The sequence below is a fragment of the Acomys russatus genome, chromosome 20 (assembly GCF_903995435.1).
Source record: "Acomys russatus chromosome 20, mAcoRus1.1, whole genome shotgun sequence".
In the NCBI taxonomy this organism is placed as follows: domain Eukaryota; kingdom Metazoa; phylum Chordata; class Mammalia; order Rodentia; family Muridae; genus Acomys; species Acomys russatus.
The window spans coordinates 49,291,132-49,310,553 of record NC_067156.1 but is presented as its reverse complement, the minus strand read 5'-3'; the positions used below and the strand labels follow the sequence as shown (position 1 = coordinate 49,310,553).

Here is a 19,422-nt window from a genome sequence, read left to right as displayed (position 1 = left end):
AGCCTTTCACATCCTCTCTGGGGAAGGGAATGTGTTATGCTCATTCTTGATGTCAATTGATGGCATCCTTACCCAAAATGTAGATTCTAATGAAGAATAAAAATTTCCATGAAGAAAATATTTTTGTGTGTGTGCTGGTTGCCAGTCCCAGGGTCTCAGGAACTTAAAAAAGGCAGATGTGTTTTTGTTGCAGTCAAACTTAACTGATAGTGCTAAATCATTATAATTAAATTTTTGGTAGTAACAGCATGTTCTCTGCTTCTATTTTCCTGTGCTTGAGGTCCTGCAGGATGAAACAGGATGTGCCGTGGAAGGACATGGCTGAGATGTTTCCTATGGGTACATATTAAGATGCCCGGTGGCCCTTCAGCTTCTTTTCTGGGTCCTTTGTGAATCAGAAGTGACATCAGTAGAGAGCTCCGTAGAAAGGAAGTGTCCTTGGCATTCTCCCTTGCTGTCCACTCAACTCAGGGACAGAGCATAGGTCTGTCCTATCAGGCCAAGCCTGTACCTCACCACTGGTGACAGCAGGCCCCATCTGGCTTCCCACTTCAAAGCCTTGTGCCTTCCTGAACAATGCTTCCGAGTCGTATTTTCCAGGGCTGCAACCCATGCAGTTGTCCCCCACCCCCACCCCCCAGTGCATGAAAGGTCAACCTTTTATGCTGGCCTGAAAGGAATACACTTGGAACCGATCCTTTTTTGTTTGCCTTTGGGGAAGTCATAAAAATGGCTTTGATAATTAGTAAACAGCCAACATTTCCCCAACACTCATAAAACATGAAGGTGAAGGGGAAACCCAGCCTGCCTTTCAAGTCTCTAGGAGGCTCAAGTCCCAGGGTTCCTTGCTGCCAGGTCTGTTGGCAGCGCCTGCTTCACACTAGCAGGAGGGTGGGCAGGTTCAAGTTTCGGTCCTGGCCAAGGCACGTAAATTCATTAGCAGTAAAGGGCTGGCCTGATTAGCCTCAAATCAGACATGAGGGTCAACTTCTGGGTAGGTATGTATTTCAGATTTTTATGGGTTGTAAGAGGTTACCTTTTTGATATTTTTTTTCTGTCTTCCTGGTAAGGTCAGTATGTATATATAAAAGAACTTCCGATCTGTTTGAATTATTTTTAAAAATCTCAGTTGGCCTGGGAATGTAGTTCCATGACATACTTGCCTAGCACATACAAGGTCTTGGATTTCATATCTAACATTACAAACAAACAACAAACAAAAGCATCAACCCAAAATAAATAAATAAAATAAAATAAAGTTGCAAAAAAAAAAAAAAAAAAAGCATCAACCCAAACCAGAGATAAAGCATATCAGCAGCCAAATTTTGACCTATAAACCTGTGCTATGTAGTTGCTGAGTGAAACATCACAAGGATGGGCAAACAGACAACCTACCTATGTGTGATCCAACCCAATGGTACCACAAAGAAGAGGCGAGATGCAAAGCCACCAAAGCCACCTTAGAGTTAGCATGGTCGAACTTGCTTTGCTCGAACTGCAGTTGAACTCTATGGGTCCATTAATATCTTTTATCTCAAAACACTAACAATTTCTGGAAGTCTTTGACTGGAAACAGAAGATGAATACAATGACATAAAAAGCATTGCCACTTTGCAGGTGGTGACATCTTGCCTAGTATGCACAAGACCCTGTGCAAAGAGAAATGAAAAGAGGCAGCATATCCAATTATGGACTCTACAGGTGTGCACACAGAAAAGAGAAGCTGGTTTGTTAACTAAATGAAACATGATGACTGCCTAGTCAAACCTGTACATTGAAGACACAGAATCCAGTGGGCTTAGCTGAAAAGCAGATGGATGCACTGAACCCTCAGATCCTGCGCCAGGCATAGCTGCTGAAGACACAGGGTCCTAGGGGCCAGCCACTATGAGCTTGTCCACAGACCACCAGGGCATGGATGCGCTGACACTGCTGTCCTCTTTCCTATGTCAAAGTCCAGGCTGGATTCCAACGGGGTTTGCTACAGCTCCCAGGAGGGTAGAGTGAGTCAGTGTCATCCATCTGCAGCCTCTGAGTAGGGGAATTACAAACTAGGGGTTCTCTGAGCACTGGAAAGGGCTGGAAGGTGGTGTGGGGAGGGCTCAGGGAAAAGGACAGGAGAGCAGGGCACCTGCCATAGTCACAGACGCTCTGCTCCTGATGTTAGCATCGGCTTAGAAGGAAGAGGCAGCTGTTTGCCAAAGGGTAGACTAACCCAACAGATTCCTCCAAGGCTTCTGGTTCACCTTGCTATTTGTCTTCCCCAACCAAGGGCTCACTGTACGCCACCATCTATGGTGGCTAGCTGCCTTGGTCAGGTGCAGAGTCTTGAGATCCCTCTCTCTTCTCTGTGTGCAGCTGAGACTTAGGTTTTTCCGGGGAAACCTTTGCTTGAATTAGCTTTGAATCTCCCTTCATTTAAAAATAAGAACCACTTCCAATGTTGGAGAAAGTGAAATGGGTGTCTCTGCTTGCCAGGACTTTGACTGCTTTCCTTGCAACTTGTTTTTAAAGGGAATCATTGGCCTCTGCTTTTTGTCTCAGATCTTTTCTACTCTCACTGATATTAACTGATAAACAATGCGTGATGTGTGCGGATGTACACTGTGATCTCCATAGGAACCCAGTGGGATGTGTTATGGTCTAGATATGGTGACTGTGTCCCAGGCGGTGGGGCCAGTCAAGTGCTGGGAACTGGGTCTTCAGTGTGATGGTGGCAAGGCAGTGAGGTCTTTATGAGGTACAGGTCCAGGAGGAAGAGACTAGGCCATTGAGGGTGCCTCACTGCATGACATTAGCATGAGTTTCACAGGACACTACAAGGCTGTTCCCCCACCCCACCCCTCCACCCCCACGCGCGCTGGCCCCCCTCCCCCCGCCTCGCCTCTTTCTCTGGCTTCCTGCCTCATCCTGTGGGCCCTTTCATTTCTCCCTACTCATTCCCGACCTTGTAATGCCCTTAGCCATGAAGTGGTGTAGCTAGACAGGCCCTGCACATGCTAGAAATCCTGTTATTTTGACTTTCAAGCCCTAGAACTGATCTAAATAAACCTCTTTTAAAAGGGAGGGGACAGTGAGATGACTTACCAGGTGTTAGCATACTGCCCCAGTCTGCCTAGCAACCTATGACCCCAGTCTGCATAACAACCTATGACATCATTACCTACCTGCCCCGAGGCATGGTCCTACCCAGGATTATGCAAAGACAAACCTACCTTGTCTCTTTCTCTCTTGTTTCTCTCTTCCTCTGTCTGTCTCTCTCTCTAGGGTCATCCTCCCTCTTCCTCTCCCCGATGCTCACATAGTAATAAACATCTCCATATCAGATCTGTTATTTTGAAATCATTACAGCAGGTAGCAGCATTTGCCGCCAGACAACACAAGCTTGACAACCTGAGTTCAATCTTCAGAACCTACATAGCGGCAGTACAAGGAGAGAAGAGTCAACTCCGCAAAGTTCTTTGATGTCCACAAATGCACTGTTGTGTGAGCACCCACCTGCAAATCACACACACACACACACACACACACACACACATACACACACACACACCCCTCTCATATACACATATCACACACATACACACACAAATAAATAAATAATAAATTTAAGAGTGAGAGTGGTCCCAATGATGGATGGTCCCTATTTTAAAGGTGAGGGAACCTGTAAAGTCAGTCCTCAAATCCCAGACTCTGTCTTTTGGGATCCATGTTGTCTGGGAGCCACCTCCCTAGAAGAGGCCTTCACTTTTGGTAGCTATTTCTCGGGTACTGCCCATCTTTTACTGTGGCCCAGAGCTCAGTAAACATTTTTTTACTCATGACTGCTTTTCATGAAGATATGTTAAGGTGGCTATGTAAGCACATAAAATAGCTATAATGAATAAAAAAAAAATCACTGATAATAAGCCATAAAGAAATTCCTTTAAGTCAATTCTATCTTGTCATTTTTAAAAAGTCTTTAAAATGACAAGATGATATGACAAGAGAGAGATATTCTTGTGTGTTCTAACACACACACACAAAAAATTAAACCTTGGCTGAATAGTTGATGCCAAGACACTGAACATCTTCAAAGTGGTTCAGCATTGACCAATTTAAAAATTTTTTTATAATCATGAATTATGATGCTTTACAATAAATAAACAATTTACAATAAATAAACAATACAAAATGGCAAAAGTATGTTTAGGAATATTTTATAATTGTTAGAAATTCTGTCCTAATCCCAAGTCAAAAATTCACTTAATGATTTTTAATAAAACTCAAGCCAGCAACTCAAGCAGCAATTTTTAAAATCAAACATTAGAACACAATACAATCTAAAAATGTAGCAACCCATACATACTTACATGCAGAGGAATGATGGTGGGAAAATATTAAAAGTCTTTGTTTTCCCTAATTAAACCATTATGTTTCTGTAAGAACAGAACACTGTGTATGTACAGTAAAAAGTACTTCAGTTCAGATCATGCATTGGTCTTGAATATGAGCCAGCGTGTCTCAGGCAGTCTTCATTGATGCAGGGTGGTGTGATAGCTGTGTCCTCGTGTGTCCAGACCCAGACCACAGTGACTTAGAATGGTGCCACCCTGGCAAGCACTGCCAGCAACTCCCCTGACTCGTTGCTCTCTTGATCTTGAATGAAGTTTTGTATTCAGAAACTTTTCAGTGTTGCCACCCTTTTCCTGACCTCCGCATCCACTTAGGTCTGTGGGCCACTAGGTATCAGTGGACTGTAGGGGAAGCTCCCGTCTCAGATGTCTACAGTGGAGACAGTAATGATTGCCTTCTAGCTTTGCTGTACAGGTCGAACAAGGTGTTGATGGGCCCTGGTCTGGCCGACTTTTCAACTCTGACATGGTCTGGTTGCTCTAACCATCAGAAAGAACGCTGGAAGCAAAGCTTTTGTCCATTCATATCCCCACCCCCCAGGGAGCTGGCAGTTTACCCAGAGAGCCATATGTCCTCCTCCACCACTCCACAAAGCATGGAATTGAATGACTGCAAAACTCAACCCATGAGTGAGAGAGTAGGACCTTGGAGTTGGCAAGGCTGGAGTAACAGCAGAGGATCCTGTAAGACAACAACAAAACGGGGGTTCCCTTAAAAATAAAATGTCATTCTACCTGTTTCTCTGGGGACACACAATCTATTTTCCAGAAGAAGGAAGAAAAAAAGTGTGGAAAATTTCAATTCCCATATCAACAAATTTACATTTGACTGGATTCAGGTGTCACTCTCAAGAAGAAGGCAACCCCTTTACTTCAGCAGCGTTCTTGTGCTTTAAATGATGCTTAACTAGTTGGAGTTTCAGTAGTAAGATCTGGGAAACATGAACAGATTCTCTTCCAGTATAAGACTTATCTTTCAAAAATCAAGAGTGCTCTGAGGTGCCAACTGTTAATCAAGCAAGGTCTCTGGGAAAATACTGCTTACTGTACAAGGAACATGGGGTGGGGATTTCTGTCCTCTGATGATGGGATTTTTTTTTTAATTGCCATGAATGATCAACACTGTTGGTGGTTTCTAGGCAAGCTAAAGGACCCAAGGGGAAGCTTCTGGAAGGTTACCCCGAGGCTCCCAGGCATCTAGTGATCCCAGATTAATTTCATCTGGCTACAAACATACACAGCTTCAGACTTAAGTGCTTTTTGAGGTAGGAAAAAAATATCCAAGTATCCTTATCCCTGGCCACTTAGGATTCTATAAAGCCCCTACTGAATAGCAGAGCCTATCGGGCAAATCTGCCCTGAAAGAAAGGGGAAATCAGAGCAACTGTGACATGTGGCACTCTGTGTTTTTCCCCAAGGTATTTTATGCAACGGGGTATACTGAGGAAGATACCCACCTTTGTAGCTTATGGCGTACAGCTGCTCCCAAGATCAGAAGTCTTAATGCTTAGGTCTCTGTCCAAGAAGAGCTTGTGTGAAACAGCCTGTTGGGGACAGGCTGGGACAGACTAGGACAAAGACCTCTCCTTATAATTTGTTTGGACATGGTAACAGAGAGGATTTCTCTCTTCCCTATGAGTTTTCATGATTCCACTAAAGGGTCTTCTGGCTGCAGGAAGAAGACTCGCTGTCTCCAACCTCCATGGCTTAGTCAGACAGCGGAGAGCCTTCATAGAAGAGAGGGAGAGAGGAGAGGGCTTCCACTTGTACTAGACCTGCAGCTGTGAGCCTCATGTTAGAGGAACATTTCTTTTTCTTTCTTTCTTCCTTTTTTTTTTTTTATTTTATTGGTTTCCTGAGATAGGGTTTCTCGATGTAATTCTGGCTGTCCTGGCACGAGGCTTGTAGAGCAGGCTGGCCTTGAACTCAGAGATCTCCATGTCTCTGCCTCCTGAGTGCTGGGACTAAAGGCGTGCGCCACCATCATCCACTCATAGGAGGGTTTTCTAATATTCAAAAGTCCTACCTGGAGAAATGACTAGTGGTGGCCTAGTGAAGACCTAGCATCTTCTTGCTACTATTAATACTGTTAGTGACACCAACAGAAATCTTTTCCAAGTGAAATTAGAGGAAGAGTAAACATTATAGGACTTACCTGAAACCCCATAGTGTCTTCTGGTCTCCACACACAACATCAAGGAGGACAACTGAAGTCCCCGGCTGGGTGGCTTTTCATGGTCACATGATTGAGAAGTCGAATCTCCCAGGCCTCCCTCTGCCACTGTCCTAGCCTTCCTCTAGCTCCATACTCCCTGCTCTGGGAGCCCCATGTCTCTGGTGTTCTGATAAAATGATTAATTCCATCTGTTGACCTCAGCTCTAGGGAGCTAGAAGCCAGGGCATGGGCAAACCTGAGTTGGGACACGTGGGAACCCCAGACATGTGAAGGGACCCCTTAAAGGCAATTAATTACTGCATCTTTACATCTTTAAGTTCCCTACCCACTGTCTGAGAAGAATAATGCTTGTTAGTGTTGGAATTCACCTTGAAGTTTGTTTGCTTATTTTGAAATCTGCCTTTAAGTGGCCCTTGCTGTGGCTATCAGCTGCCCAGGTGTGTTAAATATACCCCTCCAGTTCTTAGAATCTTATCCTTGGGATCTCTGTGAGCGGCTCTAATTATGCTCACCCCGTGTTTGTTTACTCATGTGTTCTTGTCCCTGGGAACTGGAACTTGTCCAGGATAGGCATCTTGCCTCTGTGTTATCTGTAATTTGCAAGTGTCTGGCTGTTAGGTGCTTGGTAGGGGTTGTACCAGCTCCCTGTATGGAACCTCCAGGAGTCTAATCTACAAGTCTGTTTTGACCCTGTACATGTCTAGTAAGCCTGACCATATCTTGCCCACATAATTGGAGCACCCAGACGCCTTTGTAGCCTCTACACTACAGATTAGTATTCTGGTGGGTGAGGGTTAAGGGCAAGCTCCTGGCCTGAGAGAGTCATGGTTCTTAGGACAAATGCAGCCTCTCTCTCATCCTTGATGAGAGAAAAACAAGATCTGGCTTAAAAGCTCAAAGACATGGGGTTTTATCTCATGCTAAGTTATGTATGAATTTTTAATAATTCATAAATTAACTTTGAAAATACTTGATTTTTCCAAGTTGTGTGAGTGCATATGTACGTGTGTGTGTATGTGTGTGTGTGTGCATGTTTAATACAACCTCAGTAATAGTGATAAAAGAGGTGATCAAATGGGCACAAAAAGATTTATTTTACTGGTGGTGTGTAAATCAGCACAGTTTTGGAGGGTAACCACATTTCAATAATCCTTAAGATGTCGACTCAAGAATCTTTTGCTCTTGAAATTTTGTTCAGGGCGGGGGGGAAGCGCACAAGAAAAAAATCTTAAACAGAAGGTTGGTCATATGCATTGTATCATCTGTTACAGAAACTTATGTTCCAATGGGATAAATGACAAGAGGAAAGGACATGTTATAAAGACTGCTGTAATGCAGGTATGTATGCTGATGTGGTGTGATCGGAGAAAGGAAGGGTGTTTCACTGATCAGCTTTGAGAAACTCTCCCAAGAGGAAGAGACTTTGACTCGAGGACGAACCAGTCACACAAAGGCCACCACCCTAAAGAGTATCAGTAGCAAGCATTTTGAAGAAGGTACACGTTGGATAAGTCTGGAACTGGGTAGGCCATTGTGTCCAGAGTGGAGTGTGAAATGCCACAGTTCGTGAGCAAGCCTGAGATAGATGCTGTGATGCGATGTGTCTCTATAGCATTGGAGGCAGCCATGGTCTCCAGGACATACAATTTTTACTTGTGTGTTCAAACTGGATGGAAACAAATAGAAACACAGAGAGCCGTCACGCACACTTTTTCTTTCTTAAAATTGCCATTAGTATTATCCGCAAGTGAGACTAAAATGTCCACAGAAGAATATGCAAAAATAAGATCTTGACATCATCAGGACATGAAACCGACAGGCGTGGGTTTTCTTCGTTGCAGTACATTGTCACCCATAGCAAGCAAATGCCCTTGAGTTCCTTGAATCGAATTTACATTCAGAATCCAGTTAGCTGTGACTAACTCCCAGAAATGTAATTCTACGGTCCTTCACTGTTACAGTATGGAGTGTCCTCCCCAGGGCTTATGTGTTGAAGAATATTCTGTGATAGAATTTTTGTTAAGTGATTGATCATGAGAGCTGTCCTCTCATTGGTGGATTAACCCACTGGTGGATAGATAACTTGGTGGCCTTAGAAATGTTCTGAGATGGGAAGGCAGTTCCTTGGGGAGGAGTTTGGGAGTTTTAGATTTTGTCCCTGGCTTTATCATCTTCTCTCTGTTTCCCAGGTGAGCAGCTGTGCTTCCCCACATAGTCTTTGTCATGATGAGCTTACCTTACCTCAGGCCCACAGATGGAAACTCTGGACCCATTAGCCAAAAACAAATACTAATTTCTTCAAGGTTTTTTTTCTCAAGTACTCTTCAGAGTTACAGAAGTCTAAGTAACAAATAAGTCTAAGTAATTTCAGTTGCTTACAGTCTAAGGGCAGAATGCTAGTAACTTGAAAAATCTATTTTCGAAGGCAGACTGAGACAAGACACTGATCAAAGGGCCAAGTGTGCCAAAGCTAAAAAAAAAAAAAAAGTTTGATATCTAAGGACAATAATGTTTTTGATGGAAAACAACGACTACTTGAATAATTAATATTTTAGTAGGAAAATAGCTTCAAGCACATATGCCCTGATATGTTCACACGTATCTTCCAGCCTCCTTTGCATTTTGCGTGGCCATTTGACTGAGCACAGCTTACAGAATATGACTAGCTGTGTTACTTCAAGCCTGGTGGCTGAATATGAAGTATGACTCCCCCATGGTATCTGGCCATATAGCTGGGAGCAAAGTAATCCAAGATTGCCTAGGACACAGAATGGACATAGGCCTCTGAGTCACTATATGGATGACAGCTGCCCATTAGAGCTGCTGGACCCCATCAGACTGTGTGGATGAGGACCAGACTGCTGTCAAACCTCTGAGACTTCTGAGTTGCTACAATAAATAGCATTTTTTTATCCTTCCAAATCATGATGTATTCTTTACAAAAGCATTTTGTAGTTTTCCTGTTTCCCCTGTTTTATCCGCATTTGGTTTTCATGAAGGATTGAACCATGTGTCTCTTTAAAAGTCATCAGTCATATTTCCCAATCACAATTATTGTGTCTACAGTGGAAAAAAAACCCTAAGAGTCTCTAAAATGAAGAACAAAACATGAGGCATGCTGTGCCAACTTGATGTTGCCTATGAAAGCCCCAGTCCAGATGATCTCCCAGTTTGGGCTTTTGTTTCTCCCTCGTGTTGTTCTCTTTGCCTGAAATGCCTCTAACTCTCATCTGTGCCTGGCACAAGCCCAGTGCTGCTTCATGGTCCAAGTCAAATGTCAGCTTGTCTTTGAAGCATTTCTTTAGCCTGCCTCGGGCAGAATTAACCATTCTTTTCCTCTGTCCCAACAGAGGTCATCGATGACCTCTTTGCTGGCAGACCTAGTGTCTTCTCTTCAGTGTACATCCTACTCAACCTCCTTAGCACTTGCTGGTTTAGAAAATGCCCTCTTTACTTAACATAAACTTCCACTCTCTGCTGGCCTCTTCCTTGGGCCATGCCTTACAGAACTCCTTCTATGGGTCAGAATGTCTGTGCTACACTGTTGTCCTGCCTTTAGCTTCATGACTTGCTAAGAAGAACATCTCATACTCCCTCCTGGTTCTATAAAGAAGAGCAAGGCAATAAGTTCAGATGTTCTTATCTCTAGCCACATGCTCTATTCTAGAAGTCTCTACTGGCATAACTCCAGACACTGCACAGGGCAGAACTATTTTCTCCCCTCTAACATGCATTCTGTCTCTTGATCCTTCCTTCCAATTCATTACATTCCTGATCCATGGCTAGCCAAGCCTGTAGCTGCCAGAACCCATCCTTGCGCTTTCTTCTCCCTGATTCTTAGCATCTGGTTACCCAGGCAGAGGGAAACTTGGGGAAATACTTTGAAGTCAGAGATCTATGTTCAAAGTCAGACTCAGCCACTGACTGGTCACATGACTCGCATCATGTAATTGAACTCTTTGACCTAATTTTTGATCTGTCATATGGGAAAATAATTAAATAGATAGCTCTGAGCAGTGTTATAAGCATCACATTGGAAAACATAAAAAAACAAACAAACAAACAAAAAACCCAGTTAGTTTGGATAAACCAGATACAAACATTTTAATTCCTCACACACATACAAATCCCCACATTTCTATTGTCTTAGCATGGGGCTTCGCTGACTCACCTAAGTTACTGCAATGACCCTAGGACTAGTCTTTGCCTCTTTGCTTCTCTGTCCCTTCTCACAAAGAAGCTTTTCTTTCTTCTCTCTCTCTCTCTTTTTTTCTTTCCTCAAAGAGCTTCGTGCGGCTCCTTTCTCACATACAAATCAGTCACATCATACCCCAGCCTCCAAATTTGCTGGCCTGCCAAAGATAAAGGCGCTCATCACCTCCCCTGTTATCTCGTCTTCTGAACTACGTCATGTCTGTCCTGGCCAGAACCCTTTTGGTTGCATGGTACAGATGCTCACTCAACTGGTGGAAGTGCAAGATGCCAAGAGCTCTTGGAAAGCCTTGACATTGGACCATATCCAAACCCAAGTCAATTCCAAAGCCTAGGCCCCCTGCTCCTGGGCCAAAGTTATAGAATGCTAGTGAAATATAATAAAATACTCATCTGTAGCCCGTGAGATCACTCAGAAGGTAAAAGCACTTGCTGCCAAATCTGATGACCTTAATACAGTCTCTGGAACACACATAGTAAAAGGAGAGAACTGACTCCTGCAAGCTGTCCTCAGATCCCCACACACAAACAGTGGCACCTTCACACATGTGCCCATGTGCCCATGTATAAACACACACACACACACACACACACACACACACACACACACATGAAATCATTAAGTAAATACATAAAAATGTAAATACGTAAATAAATGGAAACCAATTACCCTCTTAGTCTCTCTATATGTTTGCAATTAAAAGAAAAATCTCAAAGGTGCCAAAAGTAAGAAATAAGCCCAAAGCAGTCAATAAGAGATGGAAAAGCCATGTGTGGGAGTTCTTGACTTTAATCTCGGTAATTGAAGCTGAGGCAGGAAAATTGCCCAGGAGTTTGAGACCAACTTGAGTTACATAATTAGTTCTAGGTCAGCCTGGACTACAAAATAAGATCCTGTCTGAACTGTCTCAAAAGGGTGACAGAGAAGAGAAGAGAGATGACCCCATGGGGATTTTGTATTAGATAGTCCTCCAGGGCTACAGCTTAGGCCTCTGAAGTCAGAAAGGTGGGAATGAGATTTGGAGGAGAGGCTTCCCCAAGGGACCTGTCTACTTTCCCAAAGCGGAGCTGAGAACAGAATTATCTAAATTTCATCCATTCACCTGGATGAGCTCTTGGGAAATGGAAAAGCAGCTCACCACTGTGGTGTGAATATGCGCACACAGAGCCCAAGAGCCAGGAACATCCACAGTGCCAGGCAAAGTCAATCACAAGGCCTTCCATAGGGTGTGGCTGCATCCTAAGCATACACTGTGCATCTGTCCTTAAGGAAGGAACACCTGCCACAAAGCACTCAGTGGGTGAAGTCACGTGACACAGGGAAGTGAGTCTCAGGGAGAGCCAGCAACTGCCACCACGAGATTCCAAGCGTGGCACGGACCAAGGTGAAAAGTGATACTCTGAATGTGCCCTACCATCACACATGTCCCGGTCTCAAGCTTAGGCAGATGTTTTTCACTTGCCCATATTCTTAAACAGTATAATGTACTTACTAATATATGGCATTTGAATTGCGGTAGGCATTGTACACCATCATGAGATGGCATGAAGTACATAGAATGCTGCAAGAAGACCAGCAGAGTCAACTAACCTGGACCCATGGGGACCTACAGAGATGGAAGCACCAACAAAGGAGGGCACATGGACTGGACCTGGGCCCCCTACAGGTATATAACGAATGGGCAGTTTGAGCTTCATGTAGTAAGCTGAGTGGGTGCTGTCTATGACATGGACTCTGTTGCCTGCTTTTTGATCATTTTGCCTTAACAGGGATGAGAATGAGCTCAGTCCTGGTGGGACTTGATGTGCTGGGGTGGGTGGTGCTCTCCTTCTTTTGAGGACAAAGGGAAGGAGGATAGGTGGAAGAGGATAGGAGGGAGGGGCTGAGAGAAGAGGAGGGAGGGGGCTACAATCAGGATATAAAGTGAATATGTAAATTTAAAATAAAATGTAAAAAATACTTGGGAAAATATGTATGCATTCTGTGCGAATACCATATCTTCTAACATAAAGGACTTGCTCAGGCTTGGGGTGCTAGAATCTATCCTAGAGACACCAAGAGATGACTCCTTACTGAAATACACAGCAAGTATCACCTCAGACACACAGCCTGCTTTCAACACAACAAAGCTGGGGTTTGTCCTAAGTGAGCAAACATGGGATAACAAAAACACAACCCATTGATGGTTTCTGCCCCAGTGAAGCCATGTGGCACACTTCCAGTGAGCGTGACGCTTCTAGAAGCTGCCCGTGCTCGGATTGTCTTTACAAGTGTAAAGCCGAGTATGGCTAACCTGAACATCAGGCAGCTGACACATTCCTAAGTCCAAAAGGCCACAAGCCGTAGGAAATTCCACACCCTGAAATTGTGTCTCATGTACAAAGACACTAAAGATGTCGCAAAGAATTACCTTCAGCTATGCATCTGAAGTGTATGTCACACAAATAAGTTATCTTAAGGCCCGAGTCCCATCCTCAAGCTATCTTGTTGGTAGATATTCCAAAATTTGAAAGAAAAAAAAAAAATCTAGACCCTTCTGGTCCCAAGCACTTCTGGGGTAGGTAAATATTTCCAAGACTTTGGATGCATTGGTTGATCCCTTTGGTCCTCTGTTCTCCCTACTTGCAAGACACAAAACAAACAAAAACAAAAGGCTCTCCTCAGAAAAGAGGATCACCCTGGGCTTTGAAGTTTTTATCTCTGGCCTCTCCAGGGAACAGTGACACAGGCAGAGAAAGGCCAGCTCTGTCTCCGGGGCCCTGGCTTAGACTATACAGTTTTTGTCTCTGATCTATCCTGAAGGCTTGTTCCATTGTCCTGGAGCAGGGCCACCCTCGCACAGGAAGCTGTGTGTATCACTGCTCACTGCAGGCAGAAAACGCTGCAAAGGCCTTCCTATGACTGATAAAAACGGTGTTTGCTTTGGATCAAGAGGAAAAATAAGGCGCTCGGGATAACAGAGGCCGGTGGGAAAACATTTGGAACTCCAGAACGAGAGCAAAAGAAGAGACCCTTTGAAGGCTCCACACAGTGGTAACTACCTAGGAACAATGAGGGCTGGCCCAGAAGGAGCTTCCTTCCACCCAGCTGCAGTCAAAGCCTCCGGTTGTGAGGCCAGAGAGCTGGCAGGAACCCGTGTTATGGCTGGGGAGAACAAACACTCTTGGTCAAGGAAGCCAAGGCCCCTTCAAAGAACTATCCCCCCCTTCTGCCCTCCTATCCCCACTCCCCCTGGCTTCAGGAGTGTTTGCTGACAAAGTAAGGTATCCTCTAGTGAGGAATGACATGAGGCCACTGTAGGAAGAAGGCTAGGCCAGCAGGGCTGAAAACTGTCTGTCCCTCTTACACGCCCTAAGAGTGGTATGTTTTCTTTGAACATCTCTAACTCTGGGGACGTTTGCCTTGCTGAGTGAGGGGGAGCAATGGGGTGCAAGGAGGAACTGAGACTGAAGGAAAGACTAAGGAGGTGAAAACTTGGACAGGGGACAGTGAAGGAAACAGTTTATTTTATTTTAGCCAGGAATTGCATGGCATTTAATTTACTTGGAGGTGAGCTGTAAGTTTTGTCAGTTCTGTCCAAGAAGCGTTGCCGAATGCTTCAGTAAAATGTATGATTTCCCCCCTAACACACAGAAAGATGGGCTCTTTTTTTTTTTAATGGGCTAGTGATTTTAGAATTAGGTGTCGGGTGAGAGCTGAATTTTCTGCAGCCTGTCCCAGCTGAGTTACCCTTTAAATAAACTGTTTCTATGGAACTTCCCATGCCAGGATCCCAGGCCTTTGACCAAAGTGCCAACTTGGCATGAAGAAAGGAAAATAATTTTCCCCCTTATCTCTGCCCCCAGAGCTCAGTCACCGTAGTTATAGCCAGCTAATTTATTAATAAGTTAAGACAATGCTTATTGAGAATTCTTGGGCTCTGTTCTTTGGGTGACAGACTCATTCAGAAAGAATAAAGCTGAAAAGAGATGTTGCTCAGCAGGCTCCAATAAGGAGATAAAACAAAATAGATTTTTTTCCTCCCCCAGGGACTAGGCTCATGGAGGATAATGAAGCCACATTGTCTGTGATGCGCAGAGACAAATAAAATCTGGTCAGCTCCAAGTCTGGTGAGAGAAGGAATGGCTGCTGCAGTTGTTGGAGAGAATAGGGCTGTTGTGACCACCTGGTCCAAGGGCCAGAGCTGCCAGGTCCTGCATTTGGGGGAAGTTATCTGGCTAGCCCAGTAACATGCATGCCCACTAGGTTTCTGGGCTGTCATAACCAAGACAGGTCTGTTGGCACTGCAGTAACAAAGAGAGTTTATCTGCAGGGGATATAATCTGAGGACATCACCACACACACACACACACACACACACACACACACACACACACACACAATGCCTAAAGCCACAGTTGGTATTGAATGTGTTAAAACTGTTATATTTATTTATTTGTGCTAAACTTTAGCCATACTAATAAAGTGGCCAATCAAAGCAGCATGCTATGGTAGAAGGCATGTGAGCATGCCCCTCCCAGTGTCATACTGCACTGTGGGACTTAACAAAGCCAGCACCGGATGTTTCCTTATGAAGTGAGGAATGTTCAGAGAGGAAGCATTTTATGGTTTCTTTTAGCATCCTAAACTGCTGACATCACTCTTATGCACTTTGGAGGTCACTATTAAGAAAAGTAAGGGGTTCCTAAAGATAAGTCTGCTGATACTGCAATGGGCTAGTGTATGGAAACCAAGCTGATAGTGGCCGGTCAGGTGGGCTCAGGCAACCTGTTGGTGGCTATGGCTTGAATGTGAAATACACCCCACCCCACACTGCCAACACACACACACACATACACACACGCACACACGCTTTGAGTACTTGGCCACCAGCTTTGAAAGGTTGATGAAGCTCTGGGTTAAGGCCACTTGGGACAGGTCCTTCAGGATCATAGCCTAAACTTCCCCCCCTAAGGTCTCACTCACTGCTTTCCAATGTAAGGGACTTCCAGAACGTGCTTCATGCATTCATTTCCATCCCTTCGTGTGACCTAATAACCCCCCATTGAGCTACTTTGTCAGGTATTCTATGAGGGCAACAAGGAAGATGACCAGTCTGAGGGCCACGAGGGCAGTTCACCTGCAGAGTGAGATAGAGCAGGCGGCGGAGGTCTGCTGAGGAGTGCACCAGTCAAAATGGACTTTGTGTTTCTGGATTTTATCAGCGAGAATTTTTGAATACTGATTGATCATCAGTCACCTGGAGCCTAAAGGAAGTAAAATTTTGGATATGGGGATTTTTGTATACCCTGAACTCTGAGACTTAATACAGCACCCAGAGCGAGCTGAGTGGCTGTAAATTAAGCAGCCGGAGTTGGCAGTTATCTTCCGTGATAACCCAAGCAGAAGGCTGCTTTCATCTTGTAGCTCGACCTTCTGGAACACAGGACTTCCACGATCAGTACAGAATAGGGAAGAGTGCAGATCTGTTGTCCCAACACAGCATCACTAGCAGCATAAGGCTAAATTTAAACTTATTTAAATTAAATAAGAGAGAAGGGTTGGGTCCTCTCTCACGGGAGGCTAGTGGCTTTCACCTGGGCTGTGCCGATAAAGGGCATTTTCCTCACTACAGTAAGTTCTAGTAGCCAGAGCTGGTGTGGAGCCCAACTTCCCAATGTCAAGCCTGTGATCCTGTATGGGTCATGGAGCTAAGTGTGGGTGTCAGGAAAAAAAAAGGCATCACTAGCATGAATCTGAATGCTGACGCCCCAATAGTGATTCAGAGTCAAGTGCATAATGAATCCAAGGTGCTTCCAGCAGTGCCCAGCCGTGATACACTGTGCAACTTCATTACCTCCTTATTTTATGATGTGCTATTTTTCCTGGGAAGACATGAACAAATGCCTCCAAATAGGGTACCAGCAACAGACCAAAGAATGAAGTCTATGCAACGCTAGCTTGGTGAGCCAATTGAGTTTAACTGGAGGTACTGACAGCAGCTCAGCTGATGGCGTACTTAAAGGAGCAGGGACAAACTGCACACTGCTAGATACCAAAGAAGTCTCCCTCACCAGCAACCACAAACCATTTATACATCCATGGGAGGGTGTGTGTGTGTGTGTGTGTGTGTGTGTGTGTGTGTGTGTGTGTGTATCCTTGTACAACTAGTGCGTAAACATGTGTGCCACTTGTGCACTGCCGTGAAGCCTTGTGAACCCCTTGTATGCTTCCTCATGAGTCCACCTATGAAGGGATGTTAATAAGCTAGATTTTGTGAGGGTCTCATGGAGGGGTGGTAATCACACTTGTTTAGCTGCCAAGATGACAATAGTCATGTGGTGTCTATGAGAATCCCACAGTCGGTCTGAGTTCACAACATGTATGCTCTACGCCTGTAGCACCACTTGTTACAGAGTATTGCCCGAGATACCGGACTCTGTGGCACGGTGTGAGCTGCAGTTTTTATCGTACATGAAATGTTTTCGGCGCTCATGTAAACATAGTGATTTAATTACAGAAAATGGAGAATTTAATATTTCCCTACTATTGTTTCTCAGCATGATGGCACGTTAGATGGAATCATGTTAGGCTTATTTGATTAAAAAAAAAAAACATTGCTTGAGTTTCCGAGTTGAGTTTTAGTTTTTAAAAATCTTTAAATGAAAATTTGCTTGGGTAATCCTAATGGACAGAATGTCCAACTATTTCTGAAAGAGCTCTAGACGGAACTTTTTGCAATTTTGTATCATTTACTTACTGTGGTGCTCTCAGTGTTAATTATAAAATTAAGACGTCAGCCAGCTCTGAAAACTTCTGAAGAAGAAGCCCTATACCCAAAGTATCAAGTACTTGGCTAGACTGAATTCTTTATGCAGAAATAAGCACCTCTGCCTCAGTAGTATTTAAGTTGGCTTTTGCCTTTAATCGACAGTAAGCTTGAAGTCAACTTCTTTGTGCTGATTATTTTTAAATGTTTGATTTGTATTCCTGTTTTATTTAACTATATAACCAAGGACACATAAACTATCTTGAACAAGAAAAGGAACTGTAAGCATAAAATGTCTAAGAGACCCCGATTTACGGGACTACAGAGGCGTCTGTGGCCAGGGACAGCCTACGTCACTTGTGCTGTGTTCTATTTCCTAAAGCCCAACTTATAGGTCCACCTCCATGTTATATTTTATATGTTGCTCTCTCAGTGTGCCCAGAGAATACAGGGGTACTGCTGGGTAGTATCTAGCATCTCCCACGCAGGGCCTGCACAGAAATGACCAAGAACTACTCACCTCCAAATCAAGCAAAGAACTTGGGCAAACCACTACTGTGAACACGGCCAGAGAAGGAGCAGCACACCTGCTCTTGTCTTCCTGGTTGGTGACCTCTAAGTCTTTACATAGTGCAAGGTAGAGTGAGAAAGGAAGACAGAGGGAGTGAAAGCCCTGAAAACTGACCAAGATGGGATTTCTGTCCATGCTTGCAGAGTGCCACATAAAGCTATATTTTATTTAATGTATAAAAATGGACTGGTGGTTTATCCTGTGCAGGGCAAACTGGAGCTCGAGGCCCTGAGTAGGTATGCCAGCCCGGTGACCCCGCCTGTCTTCCCACCCCTAACTGTGGTGCTTCTGGCCATCGGCATGTTCTTTACCGCCTGGTTCTTCGTTTACGAGGTCACCTCCACCAAGTGCACACGTGACATCTACAAAGAGCTCTTCGTCTCCTTGGTGGCCTTGCTCTTCATGGGATTTGGAGTCCTGTTCCTCCTACTCTGGGTCGGCATCTATGTCTGAGTCCCCAAGGGTACCCACCAGGAAGCTCACCAAGTCCCTGCTTTTGTAAATTAATTTTTGTTTTTTTTTTTACCGTTGCTACACTTGTCTGCCTGCTGTTTACAGTAAAGGCAGACGTATGACAAAAAATAAAATAAAATTTAAAAATAATAAATAAATAATAAAAAACACTTTGTGCACTTTAGTAGTTCCTGGGAAATGTTTATGTTCCATGGTCTTCTGTGAAAACAAAAGGGAAGCGGTGAAGACTCCCTTAAGGGCTGCTACTGTGAGCTGAGTGGCAAGCCACAGCCTACCACACCTTTCCTCTTTCATGGGAGCCTGGAACTGTCTCCAGATGAGATCAAGCATTGCTTTAAAGCCGTCAGGTCTGAGACCCATAGGGCTGGGGTGAGGTCTGGGCAGCCCTGATGGCTGCAGGCTAGCCTGCGCTTTGCCAGAGAAAGGTCTAAATCAGGCATGGAGAACAAAGCGGGAAGTCAACAGACAACAAGGCCACGGCTGGGAAAACACCCCAGGATGTGAGAAGCCAGAGAGATCAGGCTGCACCAGGAAGCACACCATAGGGCAGGTAGGACAGGCTGCCTGATATCCAAGTTTGGATCCTGAGCACTCCTGAGGAAAACAAATGTGGAGGACCTACCTGTATGTAATGCCAGTGCCGGAGAGGCAGAAATGGGAGGACCTGGGCCGGGATGGGGGTGGGCTGGGGTGCTGACTAGTTGAACAGATGAGGTCCAGATTTAGTAACAGACCCCACTCAAAAAGTAAGATGGAGCCGGGGGGGGGGGGGGGACTGAGAAAGATACAGATGCTGACCTTTGGCATACGTACACACACACACACACACACACAAGCAAACAAACA

At 44.6% G+C, this 19,422-nt stretch overlaps 1 protein-coding gene across 1 annotated transcript in view; it reads left to right on the top strand.

Annotated features, from left to right (window-relative positions):
- LOC127204280 (transmembrane protein 258-like) overlaps positions 1-18,578 on the top strand; it is a 62,652-nt gene extending 44,074 nt beyond the window's left edge. Inside the window, exon 3 of the mRNA XM_051163219.1 lies at positions 18,310-18,578. Coding sequence (XP_051019176.1) covers positions 18,310-18,555 — 246 coding nt within the window. The 3' untranslated portion in view covers positions 18,556-18,578. The remainder of the gene's footprint in view (positions 1-18,309) is intronic.
- The last annotated feature ends 844 nt before the right edge of the window (positions 18,579-19,422 follow it).